Below are 21081 nucleotides of genomic sequence, written 5' to 3' on the forward strand. Positions count from 1 at the left end.
CTAAATATTTTGAAAACAGGTGGTATCAAAACTATTAATTTCTTTGAAGATAAAATTCTAATTTTGAGGGTTGGGGCTATAGCTAAGTGGTAAAGTGCTTGCCTAGCACATGTGTGGGCCCTGCGTTCAATCCCCAGCACCCCATAAAAATAAATAAATAAAGTTGCTATGAAGAAAAATTCTTAAAAAAAAATGAAAAGCCATCATCAAGCCACTTTAAAGAAAAAAACCCAAAATTTGATTATTTCTGTAATTTTGAGATTTGCAGGATTTCTATGATAGAGATTTTTTGTTTTAGTTTAATGATATGACATGTATTTGACCTATACCAAATATCTTTAGTAGCAGATTAGCATTTCTATTTTTTAGTAGGAGAATGCTTAGAACATTGGTTTAGCCATTTTTGGAATTCAATGTTTATCATAAAATGTTTTTTGTAGATATGCTTTATTAGAGATAGTTTATGAGGTAGTCAGTGTTAGTATATACAGTGACTGTCATAGTTTCTGTTTTTCTCCACCATACTATTGGTGTTTGAAGTGATTTTAGCTTTTTCCGAATACTAAAAGGTAGGTCTGAGAATGTAAGTCAGTGGTAGAGCTTGGACTTAGCATATTAAATGCCTTGGGTTCAACCTCCATCATCTCAAAAAAAAAAAAAAAAAACACAATAATAGCAACAAAAAAATCCTCACCCAAACCAGAAAGGTAATACTGACTCATTTTATATGTAGGCTGTTGGGTAGTTAGTGGTATTTTTAAGAGATTAGTTTGTTGGAATGCTTTAAGTAGTGTTTAAAAAAATTCTTCCTTGAGCTCTCTATTCTTATTTTTAAATAAAATAACTTAATGACTGTACAGCATTCAGTAAATATACTGAAAATCACTCAATTGTTTAGTTGATAAAATAGTGAATTTTCTCTCACTTAAAAAAAAGTAATTTATCACCCATACAGCATAACAAAACATAATCTAAGAAAAGAAAGTTCAGAGGAAAAAGCAATCGTGAAATTCCATGCATCTACTATTTTAATTTTGTGCATTCTTTCCAGGTGTTTAATCTGTTTCATTGAGGAAATTAGGAAATGCAGAAAAGCAAAATGGGAATAAACATTACCATTTCACCCATCATGACACTTGAGTATAGAAACATGTAGTATTCCTGTTTGTGAGCGTCTGTAATGTTCTATGATTGCTTTTTTAAATTTAGCAGTAAATTGTGGTCATCTTGCACTGACTGTGGGTCAAATTGTGTTTTTTAATATTCATTTTATTTTTTTGAAAAAGGGCTAAGTAATCATCCTAGAACTCTTTATTACAAACTTGATTTTTGAAAACATAGATGCTTGGTTTTATCTTTCTCTCCCTTTGGTTTAGTTTAGTTGTAAGAGTGTATATCTATTATACTTGGCCATGTTGTCAGAATAGTTATACTTGATAGCTAATAGTAATACCAGAGTAAACATGATTATAATTGTGTTTTTGCTTGCATTTGCAGTTATTTACTTTCAGTTAAAGCTTTGGAAGTGTGAATTGCTGTTTTTTAAGGCCATTTTTAAAAGGGGTTTGATACAAATAAAAATTGCCCTAAAATAGATTGTACCATTTTACCTACTCACTGTTATTAATACCTCTTTTTCTGAATACTGCCAACATTGGATATTATATTCTTCTTTGCCAATTTAATGCCCCAAATAGGTGTCTTATTACCATCTATATTTCATCATTGCTATTTTTTAAATGTTTATTTATCTTTGATATTGCTGTATTTGCTTGCTTGTTTGTTTTTATGGTGCTGGGGAATAAACCCAGAGCCTTGAGCATTCTAGACAAGCACTGTAGCACTGAGCTCTACTCCTAACCCCTTGCCCTATTTGTAAATGATATACAGTAATAACATACAGGATGAGATCTTTCATAGCATGCTTATCATAATTCAGAAAATAGATTTTAATTGAGAACAGATTTTAATTCAATTAAAATCTATTCTCTGAATTATGATAAGCATACATACACTGCATAACAGTAAATGCTAGGAATTCTGGATCAACTTGGATGATATAAAAATGAAAATGGTTAATTCTACCTTCAAAGGAATTTCCAGGGAAGAAACACACACTACTAATTGCAATGTAATAAGTGATATATACACATGTTCGTGTGTGTGTGTATATGTGTGTGTGTGTGTGTATGGAAGTTATTTTTTGGATTTAATGGTAGTAACATCTTACTGGTCTGATAGATATATTAGAATCCCTAAAGTAGTAACTTATTATTGTGTTTAAATTTGAAATATACAAATTATTTTGGAAATTTTATAACAGAACTCCTTATACTCATGTTTTGGTTTACATTTTTCATGAAAATTAGGCATCTGTATTTAAACAACTTTTAAAATTACCTTATAATACCAAGTACAGCAACTATGATACTTGAATACTGTACTTATTCTAGTTTTAAACTTCAGAGCTATATAGCTTTGGATAGATAATTTCAATCTATTTCCTTCTTACAGCAAATTCTTATGTAGTCTTTTCTAAGCCAGGCACTGCACAGTGATGCAATAATAATAATAATAATAATAATAGCAACAACAACAATAATGATAATAAAAGAATTACAGCATTAGGGTGCCTTCAGCACCTGTAAGTATTGGATGATGGTGAAGTGAAGACACTTGTGTGACCATAGTGTAAGTAATGGATAATGGTGGAGTGAAGACACTTCTATGACCATAGTGTGTTCTGTGTGACTACCCCACCTCATAGAGGGCTTGAGATAATCACATATGTTAATGTATATACACTGTATATAGAACGTACATACTAAGTTAAGTGTCAATTTTATACCCAATTTTTTTATTATTAATTTTTAAAAATTTATTTGTTCTAAGTAGGTATATGTGACAGCAAAATCTATTTTTATTATTACTTTTTAATGACAGTTTTGAGATCTACAACTAGAAATGAAAAAAGAAAGACAAGGGATGCATTGTATCCCTGTATACAAAATATGGTGTTTTTACTTACCTATTATGTATAGATTAGGGTCCGTAGGTCATTTTGGAATATGAGATTTATAGAATCCTTAGAAATGGAAAGACTGGGTCATTGTTCAGTTAAAGACTGCCCCCTTCTAGGTTGAAAGCCACTCCTTAGCATCACTGTGTAGAAAAAAAAAAAAAAAAACACCTTCCTCAAGAAAAAATTGACACCTTGTTTCCCCTCTTTAATCCTTTAGATAGGCAAGTAAAAACATTTCTTTAGTATTCTCCTATCACCTTTCCTGACTTCCCTTTATTTACCTCCTCATTTTCCCAGTGGCCTTTAGCGGATCTCTAGCTTCATAGAGCCTTCCAACTTTATTTCCACAAAATCTCTATGTTCTTTGATTCAGATAAACCAAAAGTAGCCCTGTTTCCCTTAAACTAAAATTTAGTGAATGCTGACCACAACTAAAAGTTAGAGGGAAAGTCTTATTTTTTCCAAAATCTGAAAGACTAAGAGCATTCAAGAGAATACTGGATTTTTAAGGAAGAAAGTTTATTGAATAAGCAGTTACAACTTCTGGTAATAATAGGAAGAATTTAGAGTAACATTAAAGGAGAAACAGTATCCAAAAAGTTGATTTCATCACATTTCAGTTATGTAAAATAACTTATATTTGTTATGAAAGATAGATCAAATCAAACAATATTTTTAGCCTAAATCAAACAATATTTTAACCAAAAAATGGTGGTAACCTTTTTTAAAAATAATTAAACATGAAGAAAATGTTCCAAGTAGCTGTTTTTTTCTCATAATATGAGGATTAAAAAATGTAGCTATCCATGTGAACCAGGCTATATAAAGAGTACTTTTTATCTCTGAATATACTAAGAAAGAGATAGCAAATGTACTAGGCCAGTGGGGTAATTACTGAGTGTCTGGTTGGACTCTTTGCTTCTAGTTAGGTAGAAGAATTGTTTGTTAGATCTTAGGATTGTTGGTCAATTATTGTAACTCAAATGAACTTACTTTAGGATAATTGTAGAGTCAGCTCATAGAAAACCTTATTTAGCTTATATTTGAAGAATAGCATGTGTATCAGTCTGCATATTGAAGGCTACCTTAATAGAATTTAAGGACGTGATATAGTCTTTCAGCAAATTTCAGATCACATATTTATGGAATGTCTTGAAAATAATCAGTGTCTAATTATAGTCTGTTCTTGAAAATCTTTATCAGATAAGCATATTAAAAAGCAAAACAAAGAATAGTATCCTTTCTTGAGGACACATCTTTATCCCATGGGTGGTATCTTTTCTTTTACAGCTAGATGAAAGGAAGGATAAATCTACTTTTTAATTTTGCACCCATACTTAACTCCTTACCATTTGGCTTCTTCCTTTATTTTATTTATTTATTTTTATGTGGTGCTGAAGTTCAAACCCAAGGCTTCTAATGTATTAGGCGAGCGCTCTATCACTGAGCCACAACCCCACCCCTGGCTTTTTCCTTTAATTTAAAGCTGCTTTTTACTAAAAGTTAGTAGGCCTTTTTCTTGTACACTAATCACTTTTTCTTTAACCTCTTAGATGACATTGTTGACCTTGTTGTTGTTTTTTTTTTTTCCCTTGAAATTCTTTCCTTTGAAGAATTTCTAAGAATTTGTGGTTAACTGGTTGTTTTAAAGCCTCCTTTATTAAGATTAATTTTCCATTGGCCATCTTTATGTTGCTATAATTTGGCATATTTCCATGCTTTCTTCTTTGTTAGATTGTCTTAATTGTATCTGTTGTTTGAATCATTTGGACTGCTTCATCATCATATACCCGAAAATATTTGCCTGGATATTATGGGCTTTAGAGGTCTGGGGTGTGATATAGTCATTAATTTTGAAGTAGGTCCTTAGCTATTAAATGACATCAATATGAATTCTGTTAAAAACTATAGTTTGCCCACAGCACCCCTGTAATCCCAGCTACTTGAGAGGCTAAGGTAGGACAATATGGAGTTCAGAGCCAGCCTTTGGAACTTAGCAAGGCCCTAAGCAACTTAGAGAGACTCTGTCTCTAAAAATAAACATAAAAAGGCTGGGAATGTGGTTAAGTGGTTAAATACCCCTGGGTTTAATCCCTGGTACCAAAAAAAAAAAAAATTTTAATGGAATAAAATATTCTGAAAAGTCCTTAAATCAAACTATAGTTTGATGCTGTTTCATCTCTACTTCAGTTAAAATGAACACCTGTATCTTAATAATAGGTAACATTTGAGGTATTTTTGTACTTATGTCAAACACTGCTAATTTAATAAGTTTCTTATTGAAGTCCTATACTTGTATTGTGATTCAGTTAGGATTTGAATTAAACAAAACTGTTTTCAAAACCCAGGAAATGTGAGAGAGGGAATCTGAAGAACAAAATCGAAAATGGTGTACAATGTGGTCATCATTTTCACAAGCACCACCAGGCATTTATTCCATCATGACCAAAAATCTAGAAGAACTGAAGATCCTGCTTTTAAACATTCTTTGCTTTCTTTCCCACACTATTGCAAGATGATAAAAGTAACATCTTCTAACCACAAATATAGTAAAAAGTTGAAATGCTTACTGAATTGGCACTCCCATCTTTCAAAGCCTCATTGAAATGTGCTCTCTTTTCCAGACTTCTGTGATTTATCAAGTTTTTGAAATTCTATTGCTCTTGGTTATATCATTCATGGTTTAGATCAAATTCTGCATTGTGTTAGTTTATTTGCATAGCTTACATTTCCTACCATTTTTGAGGGCAACAACTACATCATATTTTGCATTGCCTATTTATGTGAAAAAAATTTAATGATCACTTAAAAAGTATCTTATGCTCTTCTAGTCCCTGAAGATCTTATGGCTGCAAACTGAGGAGATGCTAAACAAAACAAAAATAAACATTTGTCTTTGACTTCAGGAGTTTTCAGAATATGTAATTCTATAAATTTTGGGGTGGGGAGAGTAGTAGGGATTCAATTTAGGGGCACTTAAGTACTAAGCCATGTCCCCAGCCATTTTTAAAGTTTTTTTTTTAGAGACAGGGTCTCACGGAGTTGCTTAGGGCCTTTCTAAGTACCTGAGGCTGGCTTTGCATTCACTATCCTCCTGCCTCAGCCTCCTGAGCCATTGGGATTATAGGCCTGTGCTGCCACACCCAGCTTGTCCTGTGCTGCAGACAGTCTGGCTGGGCACAATCAGGAGCCACTTGTCAAAAGAAACTAACTTTATTTTTAGAACCACACACGCCAAACAAAACAGCCTCTCAGGAAAAACCCTCAGAGCCCCAATTGCCACCACCGGCTTCCCACAAGCCTCTCTCTCCAACACAAGCCTCTCTCCACCTCCCACAATCCTCCTGCTCTTGAGGCCGATTGGCTGGGTCTCATGGGCGGAGCCAAAAAAGTCCCCCAATGAGCAGCTCCGTGGTCTGGAAGGGCAGGGAAACAGCCCAATGAGCATCACCGCGGAGGAGCCAATCAGCAAGATGTTGCTGGGGCTGCTGTGAGCCAATCATCAGCTGGCAGTCTGAAAGGGCCGGGAAACAGCTCAATGAGCATCTCCAATGAGCATCACCACAGAGGAGCCAATCAGCTAGATGTTGCTGGGGCCGCTGTGAGCCAATCATCAGCAGGCAGCTGGAAGTTTGCTGGGGCCCCTTCGGCTGTGGCTCTCAACAGTCCTATAAATCTTGTAGGGTCCTAAAGGATCTTAATCCCAAGGACCTGAAAGAATCTGACCTTGACTCTTATAAGTAAATATTGCAGTTTTCTTCAAAATCTCATGTGTAGACATTTCATGAATATTTTATTCTTAGACTAGAAATTTAATATTCTTGAATATGGTAGAATATACATGGCTTTCATGGGCTAGACCTCAAAGATGAGAAAGACAGGTGATTTTAACCTTCTTAATGTTAAAGTACATGTGTTATATTACAGATTTTAGGTACTTTTATTTCATAAGGCATTTAACATCTTAACTCTTAAGTAATAAAATATTTTGTTTTAGCAAAGACAAAAAATTAATCCAATTATTTCCCCTTAAAGTCTAACAAAACAAGGGAATGATAATGACTTTGTTGTGCAGCATATATATAGGGCATATCAAAGTCAAGATAATATAAAATAGACATTGATTTGAATCAGTAAACAGATCATCCAGAATTTTAAAAAATATTTTTTATAAGGAAATATAAAATGTTAGATTTACTATTATATTTTCTTAAATAATTTTTCTTAAGCCAGAATATATAATTCCAAACTTTATTATTATTAAATGTTTCTCAGTAGTGCAAAAGTTAACTTGATTAGGATTGTTTTCACAAATTCTTTGTTCAAGTAGTGCTTGAGTTATAGTCAAGAATATACTGTACTAAGATATGGTTCTAATAGATAATTTCTTTCTCAAAACAATTTTGTGATGTTGTAGATATTACCTTTATCTCATTTTATTGATAAGGATACTGAGGTGTTGAAATTGTGGTTTGCTGAAGGTCACAAAATCAGTTTAAGATGGAAGCGGGATAAGAAATTTCAAAGACATTTTAAGCTTTAATGGACTGGTATAACCTTTGCCCATAGCCTTTTCCAAAGTTATACAACTGCTTTCTTAAAACTAGGCATACTTTAAAAAAAAAATATTGTTGAGATAATTTGGAGTATGGGTACGTGGTACTGAAGGAAGCATTGAGAAGGCTGGAATGCACTTAATTACAGACTATTTCTGTAATATTTCTCAGGTACTGTATTAACTGGTATACCAAATAAATGAACTACTTATTTATTACAAAATAGCTTGTTCTTAGAGTTCCCATATCAATGTCACATTGGTCACAATGATTTGAATTAGGTGACCTTGCTTATAAACTTTATTTTATCAGTTTTATTTGAATGACATTTTGGTAACCTCTACAGTATAATAGAATCATTAAAACACTACAGTAGCCTGCTAATCTCATTTGTCTGAGCTTGCTTATTTTTCTTTTTTCTTTCTGGTAGTACTTTAGAAGAAAGTTCACTGAAACAGTGTTACTCTGGCTGAGTATAATTATGTCTTGTAAAGGTTCTTTTTTCTCTTTTTCTTCAGCCTGCTAAAGGTTCTAATTTGGGTCCACTTCAGATGTGGAATTTGATGCTTGGGTAGGTAGAGAGTATTTAGTCTGAAGAGATCAAAAGCTGTTTAGCTTTCTCTTTTCCCCTTTTAAATTTTGAATTGCTTTGACCTTTTCTTTTCCCATTCAAAACTCTTTGGGTCTGTTCTCACTATTAAGGCTATGTAGGCCAAGACAAAGAGAAGAAGCATGTTCTTTAGTCTCTTCAGAGTATGGGCAATATAACCTGGTGGTTTAAGAAATAAGCTTTGCCATTCAGGGTGAGATGTAGCTCGGCTATTTGACAGATATTTGTCTTTGGTAGGTTATTTAACCCCTCAGAGTTTTTGTTTATTCATCTGTAATATTTGGATAAGAACCTTAATAGAGTTTTGATTAAATTTTTATTGTTTTCTGTCCTGAATTCTTTCTTTTATGTATCCTTTCTTAATGTTGCTAAGTTTTATTTATCCTTCATGATTCACCTTTGTTGTAACCTCTCCAGACTGTCTAATCCCCTCTGCAAAAGTTACGGTTCTGTTTTCTACCATCTTAAATATACATAAATATAGAGCTCGTGGTATTTTTCTTATCTGCCTACCTGCAAGTCTGTGGTGTAAGTTGGAGGTCTGTTCTGTTTGTACTTTTAATTTCATAACTGATAAAAAGTAGGTGATTAATTAGTATTTACTGAATGTATTTTATGCAAAGTGGTTTCTCTTTGCCCTATGAGAGTGTTTTGTATTCAGAATTTGGCAGTGTTTTCAATTTTCAATGTGATTATGCAGGGTTTGTCATGATAAGTAAAAGAAAATTATTATTAATTTCTTATTGGCTACATGTTTATGGATATTTGGTCTGTGTGAGACCTTATTTGTGAGTTATTGATTGTACTCTTGTGAATTTTGTTCATGATGAGGATGTTTAAATATCTCAGAGCAGAAATGGCAACTTATCCAGTTTTTTAGTGACTAGAAGTTAACTTATAACTATTTCTCTGTAAAGCATATTTGGCAATACTTATTGATTATTTTGACTATTCATAAAGAGGAAAATACATGTTCCTTTTAGAAAGTTTTGGAAATAGAAAAAGTTGATGTGAGGGAAAAGAAAACTAGGTCTATAGTACAACCTGGGTTCCCTTTCATGTCAACAATGAAACATCCCCAATTTCTTTAAGAATCTGTAGTAACACTAGCCTCCTCCATTTCTCATATTTAATCTTCCTTTTATGCAGAGTTGGGTTCTCTCCTGTATTTTTAGGCTCTCATCCCTTGCTCAGCCACTCTACCAACCTCTCCATGATTTTTTTTTTATTATTAGTTGTTCAAAATATTACAAAGCTCTTGACATATCATATTTCATACATTTGATTCAAGCTCTCCATGATTTTATATGGATCTCCCATGCCACATATAACACATTCCCTTAGTTTGAATAATTCTTCTTTTTTTTTTTTTTCCTTTACTCTTTTTTAAGACTTTTTATGTTTTTTTAGCCAGGCATGGTTGCACACACCTGTAATCCCAGTGGCTCAAGTGGCTGAGGCAGGAGGATTGTAAGTTCAAAACCAGCCTCAGCAACTTAGTGAGACTCTACCTTAATATAAAAGTGGAAAAAAAAAATTAAAAAAAAAAATGACCTGGGGATTTGGCTCAGTGGCTAAGCACTGCTCAGTTCAATCCCTGGTACTGAAAAAGAAGAAAAAGGCGGGGTGGGGGGGAGATTGCTTTTAGAGCAGTTTTAGGTTCACAGGAAAATTGGGAAGAAGATACAAAGATTGTTCATATACTCTTGTTTTCCCACACATGCATAGCTGCACCCTCCCCTCACCTACCCACAGGGTTACATTTGTTAAATTGTAAACCTAAATTGACACATCATGATCAACCAAAGACATAATTTACCTTTTCACTCTTGGTATTGTACATTCTGTGGATTTGGACACATATAAATGGTTTTCATCATTGTAATCTCTGTTTAGAGTATTGTCACTGCCCTCAATATCCTCTTCTCTTCATATTTATTCCTGATTATTTTACAGTTTCCCTGGTTTTGCCTTTTTTATAATGTCATAGAATTGGAGTCATACAGTATGTATCATTTTCACGTTGACTTTTGAAATTTAGAATGCGCATTTAATGTTACTCCATGTTTTTGCCGTGCGGGGGATTGAGTGCAGGGCCTCATGCATGCCAGGCAAGTGCTCTCTCTCTCTCAGCCACATCCCCAGCATCTTAAAATAGCTCATTTCTTTTTAGTGCCGAAGTTTTCTATTATCTGGATATACTAGTGTTTGTTTATTCATTCACCAACTAAAATACATCTTGTTTGCTTTCAAGTTTTGGCAATAATAAATGGAGCTACAATAAACATTCACTTGCAGGTTGTTGTATAGAAGTAAGCGTTCTACTCCTTTGGGTAAATACCAAAGAGCATGATTGCTGAATTGTATGGTAAGAGTGTGTTTTAAGAATCTGCGAAACTGTCTTCCAAAGTAGCTGTAGTGTACATTTCTATCAGCAATTATTGAGACTTTTATTACTTCACATCCTTTCCAGCATTTGATATTGTCACTGCTGACTTTGGCCATTCTGATAGGTATGTATTGGCTTACTGTTTTATTTTGTATTTCCCTAATAACATAGGAAGTGAAGCATCTTTTCATATACTTACTTGCCTTCTCTTTATCTTCTTAGGGAAGGTGTCTGTTAAGGTCTTTGGTCCATTTTTAAAACATGTTATTTTTCTACTGTTGAGTTTTAAGACCTTTTATATTTTGCATCTTTTATTTTGCGTCTTTTATCAGATGTTTTCTTCTAGTCTGTGTCTTGTTCTCTCATTCTCTTAACATTGACTTTAACATAAAGAGCAGAAACTTTTTTTTTATTTTAATGAAGTCCAGTTTATCAATGATTTCTTTTATTAATGTGCCTTTGTGTTACATCTGAAAAGTCATTGCTATATTCGAGGTCATCCAGGTTTCCTTTTATGTTATCTTCTAGGAGTTCTGCAGTTTTCATTTTAAATTTAAAATTATAATCCATTGGGTTTTTTTTTTGGGGGGGGGGTACTGGGAACTGAATCCAGGCGCCCTTAACCCCTGAGCCACATTCCTAGACCTTTTTAAAATTTTGACACAGGGCCTTACTAAGTTTCTGAGGCTTGTCTTGAGCTTGCAATTCTCCTGCCTCAGCCTCCTGAGCCACTGGGATTACAGGTGTGTGCCACCACACCCAGCTTTTTTGGGGGTATGTTTTTACAAAGGGTTTGAGTTCTGTCTCTAGATTCATTTTGTTGTATATGTATATACAGTTCTTCTGGCACCATTTGTTGTAAATATTATTTTTTACTCCACTGTATTGCCTTTGCTCCTTTGATCAGATCAGTTGACTATTTATATGTGAGTATATTTCTGAACAAAATATTCTCTTAGACAAATTAAGAATAAGAAAAAATCAATGTTTTTATTTTACTTATTCTTTCTTCAGTGCTCTTTCTTTTTGTAGACCCAAGTTTCTGACTATTATCTAAAGAATTTCATTTCTCGCAAAGTATATTTATTTTCAACAAATTTCTTCAATTTTTGTCTTGAAAATCTATTTCTCCTCCACTTTTTTTTTTTTTTTTTTTTTTTTTTTTTTTTAAATCTAGGGGCAGTCTACCAATGGACTACATTCCCAGCCCATTTATTTGTTTGTTTATTTATTTATTTATTTATTATTTTGACATAGGGTCTCACTTAGTCGCTCTAGGGTCTCACTTAGTCGCTCAGGCTGTACTCAATCCTGCCTCAGAGGCGTCCACCACTGTGCTTGGTTTTATACTTTTGAAGGATAATTTCATAGTTTACAGAATTCTAGGTTGGTTGGTTTTTGTTTTTTTCTGTCTCTCCTGTCCTCTCTTTCTCTCTCTCTGTGAACACCTTAGATTTTTTACTCTATTCACTTACTCACATGGTTCTGAGAAGTCAGATGTGATTCTTTTGTTGTTATTGTTGATAAATAGTTTCCTCTCACCCTGTATTTTTAGTTTTTTGCTTTCTTTTTACAAATGATACACCTTGTTTTAGTTCTTTTGGCAGTTATCCTGCTTTGGTGTCTCTGAGCTCTCTGTGATTTGGTGTCTGACATATTTTGGAGATATTATCAGTGATTATCTCAAATAATCTGTTCCCCTCTTCTTATATTCTCATTATTCATAGTTGTACCTTTTGTAGTTATGTCAGTCCTTGAATAATTTTTTTCGTTTATAAATAGGTCTTTTGCCCATTTAAAAAATCTCTTTGGTTTTCAGTTTTGGAGGTTTCTATGGAGATGTCCTCAAGTTCAAAGGTTTATTTTTTTCATCTGTGTCTAGAGTCTACTTACAAGCCCAGCCAGTCATTCTTCATTTCTGTTAAAATGTTTTTGATCGCTGACATTTCTTTGTGGCCTTTCTTCGGAATTCCGTTTCTGCTTATATCGCCCATCTGAATATGTAATAAAATATTATCTATTATGAAACCTAATCAAATTGATATGGAAGAGGTAAGACATAGTGTAGTAGATGAACATTTTGATTCTGAGACATTTGTTTTTAAATATGTTGTTGGGGAAAATGTGTATCTTAAAATTGTGGAAATTGTGATGTTCTGTGAATCTATCATTATAGTTTACTTTGCCCAAATGAGCTTAGAAATAAATATAAATAACTTAGAAGAAATAACTGCAAGCATAAATTTTGGAGATAATAGAGAAATACTAGTTCTATGTGAGTACTCTTAAATGGAATTCTTAAATTATTTTTTGCTTTACCAAATGATAACCCTGTGTTATTTGAAGTTTTATTTTGGTAGAGATCACCTAGTTAGTATAGTCATGGTCCATATCGTAAATATATCTTAAACATATGAAATATAGAGAATAAGTTGGTAAAATAGTAAACTTAATTGTTCCCCTTTAAAATGTTGTTTTTCTACCTACTAATTCTTAACTCTTTTTTGGAAACTTCCATAAAGCTTTGATAAAGTTTCTTGAAATAATACTCTGGTTTTGAGCAACATAGCATGTCTCTTCTTTATATATCCAACCTTAGAGGATGTCACATGCGAATTGATTTGGGAGCTTTGGTCTATAATTTCAGTATAAGTAATCCAAGAACTGATAGACATCTGTTGACATGACAGAATTGCTCATAACTTAGTTTTAATTCAGAGGGTTTCACATAACTAATCTAGTTTAAAAGTTTCAAAAAAAAAAGAATTTGGTAGGAAAAAATTTATTTTTAAGTGAAAATGTAGTTTGTTATTTTTAAAAAAATTTTAATTTGTTATATATAACAGCAAAATGCATAACAATTAATTACACATATACAGCACAACTTTTCATATCTCTTGATTGTACACAAAGTAGAGTCACACCATTCGTGTCTTCATACATGTACTTAGGGTAATGATATCCATCTCATTCCACCATCTTTCCTACCTCCATGCTCCTCCCTTCCCCTCCCTCTCCTTTGCCCTATCTATAGTTCATCTAATCCTCCCATGCCCCCCCAACCACATTATGAATCATCATCCTTAAATCAGAGAAAACATTCTCCAGCTCCATCCATTTACCTGCAAATGACATGATTTTATTCTCTTTTATTGTTGAGTAATATTCCATTGTGTTTATATACCATATTTTCATTCATCCATTGAAGGGCATCTAGGTTGGTTCCAAAGTTTAGCTATTGTAAATTGTGCTGCAATAAACATTGATGTGGCTGTGTCCCTGTAGTATGCTGTTTTTTAAGTCCTTTGGGTATAGACCCAGGAGTGGGATAGCTGGGTCAAATGGTGGTTCTATTCCCAATTTTCCAAGGATTTTCTATACAACTTCCATATTGGCTGCACCCAGTTTGCAGTCCCACCAGCAGTGTAAGAGTGTGCCTTTTCCCCTACATCGTAGTCCATACTTATTATTGTTTGTATTCTTAAATTCTGACTGATGTGAGATGAAATCTTAGTTTTGATTTTCATTTCTCTAATTGCTAGAGGTGTTGAACATTCTTGCATATATTTGTTGATTGATTGTATATCATCTTCTGAAAAGTGTCTGTTCATTCCTTGGCCTATTTATTGATTGGGTTTTTTGTTGTTGTTGTTGTTAAGATTTTTGAGTTCTTTATATATCCTAGGATTAGTGCTGTATCTGATGTGTGTGTGTGGTAAAAAAAATTTTCCCAGATTGTAGGCTCAGGCTCTGTTTTCACCTCATTGATTGTTTCTTTTGCTGAGAAGAAGCTTTTTAGTTTGAATCCATCCCATTTGTTGATTCTTCATATTAATTCTTGTGCTATAGGAGTCTTTTTAAGGAAGTTGGAGCCTAAAGAGTATTTGAAAAACAATGTATATATGCCCTTCCCATTCATCCATGTTGTCACAAATGGCAGGATTCCCTTCTGCCATAGATAGACAGATTGATAGATTCCACAGTTTCTTTGTCCATTCATTCATTGATGCATATTTACCTTGATTCCAAATGTTGACTGTTGTCAGTGGTGCTGCAATAAACACAGGGGTGCAGAATTTCTTTGACATAGATTTCATTTTCTTCAGTTATATCCCCAGTAGAGGGATTGCTGGAACATATAGTGTTGTAGGGACAGAGGAAGCAGGGCACCAAAGATAGCAGGAAACAGTTTTATTTGTAGCCAGGTTCAGAGGGTACAGCTTTAGCTATAATCAATTAATCCCCTGAACCCTGAGTTCAGGAAGTTTCAGAACTTTATATCCAGCATGTAAGAGGAAGAAGTTCACAGTCTGCAGAAGTTCACATAAAAGCAGCTTTTTCTTTCACTGTTCTGGGCAAGTTAACCCTTCAAGGACAACATCTGAGAAGGGGAGACCTTCTCCCCTTTTTTTTCTTCTCCTTGCCAGCAGTTACCATGGAGTGTAATTGGTAACTTCTTTTATCTTAGAAATGTAGACATCTCTGTGAAGCTCCAGCTCAAGGCCAGAGGCCTTGTTAAAGGATTTCTCTCTCTCTCTCTTTTTTAAGACCTTTATTTCATCCATTTATTATTATTTTTTTAATGTGGTGCTGAGGATCGAACCCAGCGCTTCACACATGCCAGGCAAGTGCTCTACCACTGAGCTACAACCCTAGCCGAGGATTTCTCTTAATATTTATTATCACATTTTGCATTTGTAAACACACTTCTACAAACTACTATACTGGATATATGTTTGTGAAAAACTAGTAAAGGGGCATTCAGGACCTGGAGTGCTGATTTCTTCCAGGCCAATGGCCAAGTAAAATAGAGCAACAGGGAAATACAAAGTTTACAGTGTTTGATTGGGTTGACTCTTTTGCTGATAGTCCTAAAATCAATTATGGTGAAGATTTCTGGAGAAACTTAGTTAAGATTTTCTGTGGAGGAGGGGGTGCCACTACAATAGTCATTCTAGTTTTATTTGTTAGAGGAGCCTCATGATCATTTTCTAACCATATTTATATTTCCAACAGTGTGTAAGGGTTCCTTTTTCTAAATCATAGCTAAACTTATTTTTTATTCTTTTGATAATAGAAATGTTAACAGGTGTGAGGTGATAATCACATTGTGGTTTTAATTTGCATTTTCCTTCTTGATAAGTGAGGTTTAGCATTTTTTCTATGCTTATTGGCCATTTGTGAATCTCCCTTTAAAAAATGTCTATTAAAAGGTCTTTTGACTTTTTTTTAACTGGGATTTTTTTTCTATTGAGTTGTTTGATATTAAGTTGTTTAATATTTTGAATATTAAGTCCTTATCATGTGTATGCTTCGCAGATATTTTCTCACATTCTGTATTTGTGTCTTTGTTGATTTATTTAGTTTTATTTCCATGCAAACACTTTTTTAATTTGATGTAATTCTCCATCTTCTCTAGACCCCCCCCCCCCACTCCCACCTTTTTTTTGCCTTGGTTGCCTGTGCTATTTGAGGTCATATCCAAAGTCATTGCTATGACCCAGGCATGGAGTTTTTTTTTTTGTTGTTGTTTGTTTGTTTGTTTTTCTTAATAGTTTTACAGTTTTAAGTCTCACATTTAAATCTGTAATTCATTTTTTTAATACAGTATGGGATGTAGGTCTACTTTCATAATTTTATGTGCAAATACTCAGATTTTAATAACATTTATTGAAGTCACTATCCTATCTTTAACGTGTGTCTTGACATCTTTGTTAAAAATAAATTTAATTTTTTGTGAATTTTATTTTGGGCCAATCTATTCCATTGGTCTTTATGTCGTTTTAATGCTAGTATGTTGTTTTCTGTTTTCTGCACTATTATAGCTGTATAAGATATCTGAATCAGGTGGTATAATGGTTCCTGCTTTGTTCATTTTAAGATTTCTTTATTTGTGGTCTTATATGGTTCTGTGTGAATTTTAAGATTGTTTTATCTATATCTGAAAAATGTCATTGGAATTGTAATAGGTATTGCACTTATGTCTAGTTTTCTTTTTTTCTTTTTAAGGCAGTATGGTCATTTTATCAGTATTTTTGAATCCATAAACACAGGTTTTCTTTCCATTTATTTGTATCATCTTCAATTTCTTTCTTAATTGTTTCAGAGTTTTATTGTAGAAATCTTTAACTCCGGGTAAATTTATTCCTAAGTTTTACTCTTTTGGTAGCTACTGTTAAAGGTAACCCCCCTCCCCGCCATTTCTTTTTTGGGTAGTTCTTTGTTAGTTCATAGAAATACGACAGCTTTCATGTTTTTTCTAAGTATAAAATCATGTCATCTGCAAATAGGCAGTAGAAATGATGAGAGTGGACATCATGTCTTAGGTTCTTAGAGAATGTTATAAACATTTTGCAGTTGAGTATGACATTAGCTGTGGGCTTGTCATCCTTTCTTTTTAATTTCTTGGAAGAATTTCAGGAGAATTGGTTTTTAATTCTTTAAATTTTTCGTAGACTTTACCAGTGAAGCCATTTGGTCTAGGACTTTTTTTTTGTTAAAAGGTTTTTGGTTACTGCTTTAATCTCCTTACTATAATTATGATCTTTTTATATGTTGGGGCGGGGGTGTACTAGGGTTTGAACCCAGAGGAGCTTTACCACTGAGCCACATCCCCATCCCATTTTTTTATTTTTTACTTTGAGACAGTGTCTCGCAAAATTACTCAGCCCGACTTGAACTTGTGTGGTCCTCCTTCCTCAGCCTCCCCAGCTGTTGAGATTACAAGTGTGTGCCACTGCACCTGGCTAATTATGGATCTTTTACATGTTTTCTTTTTCATCATTCAGGCTTCATAGGTTATATGTTGCTGGGAATTTGTCATTTAGGTTCCCAATTTGTTGGCATGCAATTACTCACAGTACTCTTTCTACCTTCCTAGTAATGTAAAATAGAATTAATTTTTAATTTTAGTAATTTGAATCTTTTTCTATTCTCTTTCTAGTTAATGGTTTGTTAATTTTGTTGATCCTTTTGGATAACTGACTTCTTATTTTCATTATTTTTTTCTATTGTTTTTTAAAATCTATATCTGCACTGACCTTTTTAAAATTTCCCTCTTTTTGATGACTTTGGGTTTAATTTGCTGTTCTTTTTCTAGTTCTTTGTAGTATAAAGATAGACTCTTGAATAAAATCATTATTTTAATGTAATCATTTTCAACTATAAATTTTCTGTCTTAACACTGTTTTCTGCATCCTGTAAGTTTTGATATGTGTGTTTTCATTTTGATTTGTCTCACTATATGTTCTATTTTCTCTTATGATTTCTTCTTTGACCCATTTATTATTTAAGAATGTGTTAGTTAATTTCCAGTAGGTATAAATTTTTCCAGTAGGTATAAATTCATTGTTACTGAGTTTTAGTTTCATTTTATTAAGAAGGAATAAAAATTTGATTTTAGTCTTTAGTTTTTGTTTTTTTTTTTTTTGTTTGTTTGTTTGTTTTTGGTACTGGGGGTTGAACCCACAGCACTTTACCACTGAGCTGCATCCCTGGTCCTTTTATTTTTGGTTTTGAAATGGAGTCTTGCTAAGTTACTGAGGCTGGCTTTGAATTTGCAATCCTCCTGCCTCAGCCTCCCTAGCTACTGGAATTACAGGAATATGTCACCGCTCCTGGCTCTTTTGGCTTTATTAAGACTTCTTTTAGTCATTCCTGAAAAATGTCTTGTGTGCATTTGAGAAAATTATGTATTCTATTATTGGATTCAAAGTCCATTTTTACCCATAATATAATAACTTCAAAGTGTACATCATGTAACCAAAAGATTAAATCTAGCCAGATGCATTGGTACATACCTATAATCCCATGGCAGGAGGATCACAAGTTTGAGGCCAGCTTTATTGAAAAGTTTTTGGTTACTGCTTTAATTATGGATCTTTTTATGTGTTTTATGTGTTGGTTATTCTATTCATTATTGAAATCAGAGTATTGAAGTTTCTATTATTATAGAACTATTTCTCCCTTCAGTTCCATCAGGGTTGGCTTCATGTATTTTTAAACATATTTAAACATATTTTTTTTAAAATTGTATATGGACACAATATATTTATTTATTCTTATTTGTCGCTTAGGTTAGAACCCATGCCTCACGCATGCAGGTGCTCTACAACTGATCTATAACCACAGCCTGGCTTCATGTATTTTGAAGTGCTGGTGTTTGGTTTATGTAGATTTTATGTCTTCTTGGTGAATTGATACTTTTACCAACATACAGAAAGTCCTTTGACTATCATAACAGTTTTTGACTTAAGTTTATTTTGTCTGACAGTAGTAACATGGTAACTCTTTTAGTTACTGTTTGCTTGGAATATTTTTTTATTTCAATCTCTGCTTTCAACCCATTTGAGTTCTTAAATCTAAAGTGAATCTAATAGATAATATGTAGTTGGATATCTTGTAGCAGTTTTGTCCCTCATTTCCATCAGTTTTGTGCTGGGCAGTCAGTCCTCTGCTAATAGAGTGGGCATGGCTGGGCATGCTTAAGCTTAAGGATCATCTCAAGGTGAAAGCTTAAGTTTTTAGGACTTCTCTGAAGGTAAAAATCATAATTTCCAAAAGACTTTCACCACTGTTTCTTCTGGGTCTTTAGATGATCTGTTGTAGCTCTTTACTATAGTCTGTGGCCCCAGGCTGCAGACTTGTAGTTTCCTTGTCATTTTCATAAATGGTTTAAGTACCACTTCTCCCACCTGAGATCCAAATTAGGCAAGATATGGATCAGTCCTTACAGAGCTAAGACTGATTAAAATGTTAAAAGAAAGGTCAACTCTTTTCTCTTCTCTTTGAAGGGAAGGAATTCATTCTACAAGGCTTTTGTTTTTTTGAGACCCAGACAAACCTATGGAAGGGTTGGAACAAGAACTCAGAAAAATGCCAAGCTCTCTTTTGCCTATAACTTTTTCTCAATTGGGCATTTTTTATTGTTCCTATAGGTCTTTCACTTTTTAAAAAATATACTTTTTTATTTTTTAGTTGCAGTAGTTGGACACAATACCTTTATTTTATTTATTTATTTTTATGTGGTACTGAGGATCGAACCCAGGGCCTCATCCGTGCTAGGCAAGAGCTCTACTGCTGAGTCAACCCCAGCCCCTCTTTCACTGTTTTTTATCACTCTTATAAGGTCAGTTCAGCTGATTTTGTTTTGTTGTTTCTATGAGGTATAAGAGCTTGGAGCTTCTTTATTTGCCATTTTGATGTTTACACTTGAATGTTTTTTAATTTTACAAAAATAATAGAATATTATTAAAGGAAATTTAGAACACACAGAAATGTAGAAAGCTTAAAAAAACAACTCCCTCTCCCCAGCACACTTCTACCATTGTTTTTGGATTCTGGCTCATGAAGGAGAGATATACTTAAACTCATTGGTATGTGGGTAGATAAATTAGAAAATATTTTTTGTGATTTTAAGTTTTATACTGAGGTGCATTGTGATTAATTTTTTTTTGTATCAGCAATTTTCTACTTTTATAGCTACATTATTTCTTACTGAGGATATTCTTTTTTTAATAATAAATATTTATAATTTTCTAGATTATTTCACTGAAATAACAATATATAATCCAACTAGGATTTTTTCCATAATGATCGACTTTGGTCTTTAGGAGTACATTACTGTTAAAATTGCCAGTTATAGCATTTGGATACACTACTTTCTAATAAAAATAATTTTATTTTTATTGGCACATTATAATTATACATAATAGTGGGATTTGCTATGCCATCTATGTACAATACAGTAAAAGACAAATGGGGAAAATTATTGAACAATTATAAAAGAATCCTTGAATATATAAATTTCATTTAATTAATAACAAACTGAGGACAAGATACTTATTCTAATAGTGAGTTTTTGTAATATATTTTTTAATGTTATTAACTTTTCCCATCAAGAACTACTTGCATGAAGTAAATTTGTTTATAGTATTATGTATACATTGATTAAAGTGGTTGAGTTTGATAGACTTCTCTCATTTCTTTTAGGTGAATCTGGACTGGGAAAATCAACATTGATCAACTCATTATTCCTCACAGATTTGTATTCTCCAGAGTATCCAGGTCCTTCCCATAGAATAAAAAAGACTGTGCAGGTATGTAGATTAGTATTATTAATTAATGATAAGCTGAAATAATGTTAACACAAGAGAGAACTCATGCTGTATCTTTCATTCACCTAGAAGTAGGATGCAAATTTGACTTTAGCCAGTGTGTAAAGTGAGAAACATGACTGTCATAAAGTTAAAAAGAAAACTTAAAAGTACAGCTCATCAAAGAAATTGTCTTGATTGGGACCTTCCAGAATTGTCCTGAGGACTCCTAGAAATGACACCATGGCTCTCAGTAACCTTAGAATTGTTCTGTCTAGTATGGAAGCCCCTTGCCACATGGGACTAGGTTTAAATCAATTAAAATTAAATTAAAAAATGCAGTTTCTCAATTGCAACAGATATTTTAATCTGTTATGTGCTCAGTAGCCATAGGTAGCTACCATTTGGGG

At 33.3% G+C, this 21081-nt stretch overlaps 1 protein-coding gene across 4 annotated transcripts in view; it reads left to right on the forward strand.

Moving 5' to 3' along the window:
• Positions 1-21081, forward strand: part of Septin7 (septin 7) — a 98703-nt gene that overhangs the window by 31397 nt on the left and 46225 nt on the right. For all 4 annotated transcript variants that reach the window (XM_058584447.1, XM_058584448.1, XM_058584449.1 and 1 more), the window contains one exon: positions 20568-20674. In XM_058584447.1, the coding sequence (XP_058440430.1) occupies positions 20568-20674 (107 nt within the window). The remainder of the gene's footprint in view (positions 1-20567; positions 20675-21081) is intronic.

This window comes from Marmota monax, unplaced genomic scaffold, assembly GCF_021218885.2.
Source record: "Marmota monax isolate L192 unplaced genomic scaffold, Marmota_monax_Labrador192_F-V1.1 WCK01_AAM20220418_F8-fsc00107, whole genome shotgun sequence".
Taxonomy (NCBI): Eukaryota; Metazoa; Chordata; class Mammalia; order Rodentia; family Sciuridae; genus Marmota; species Marmota monax.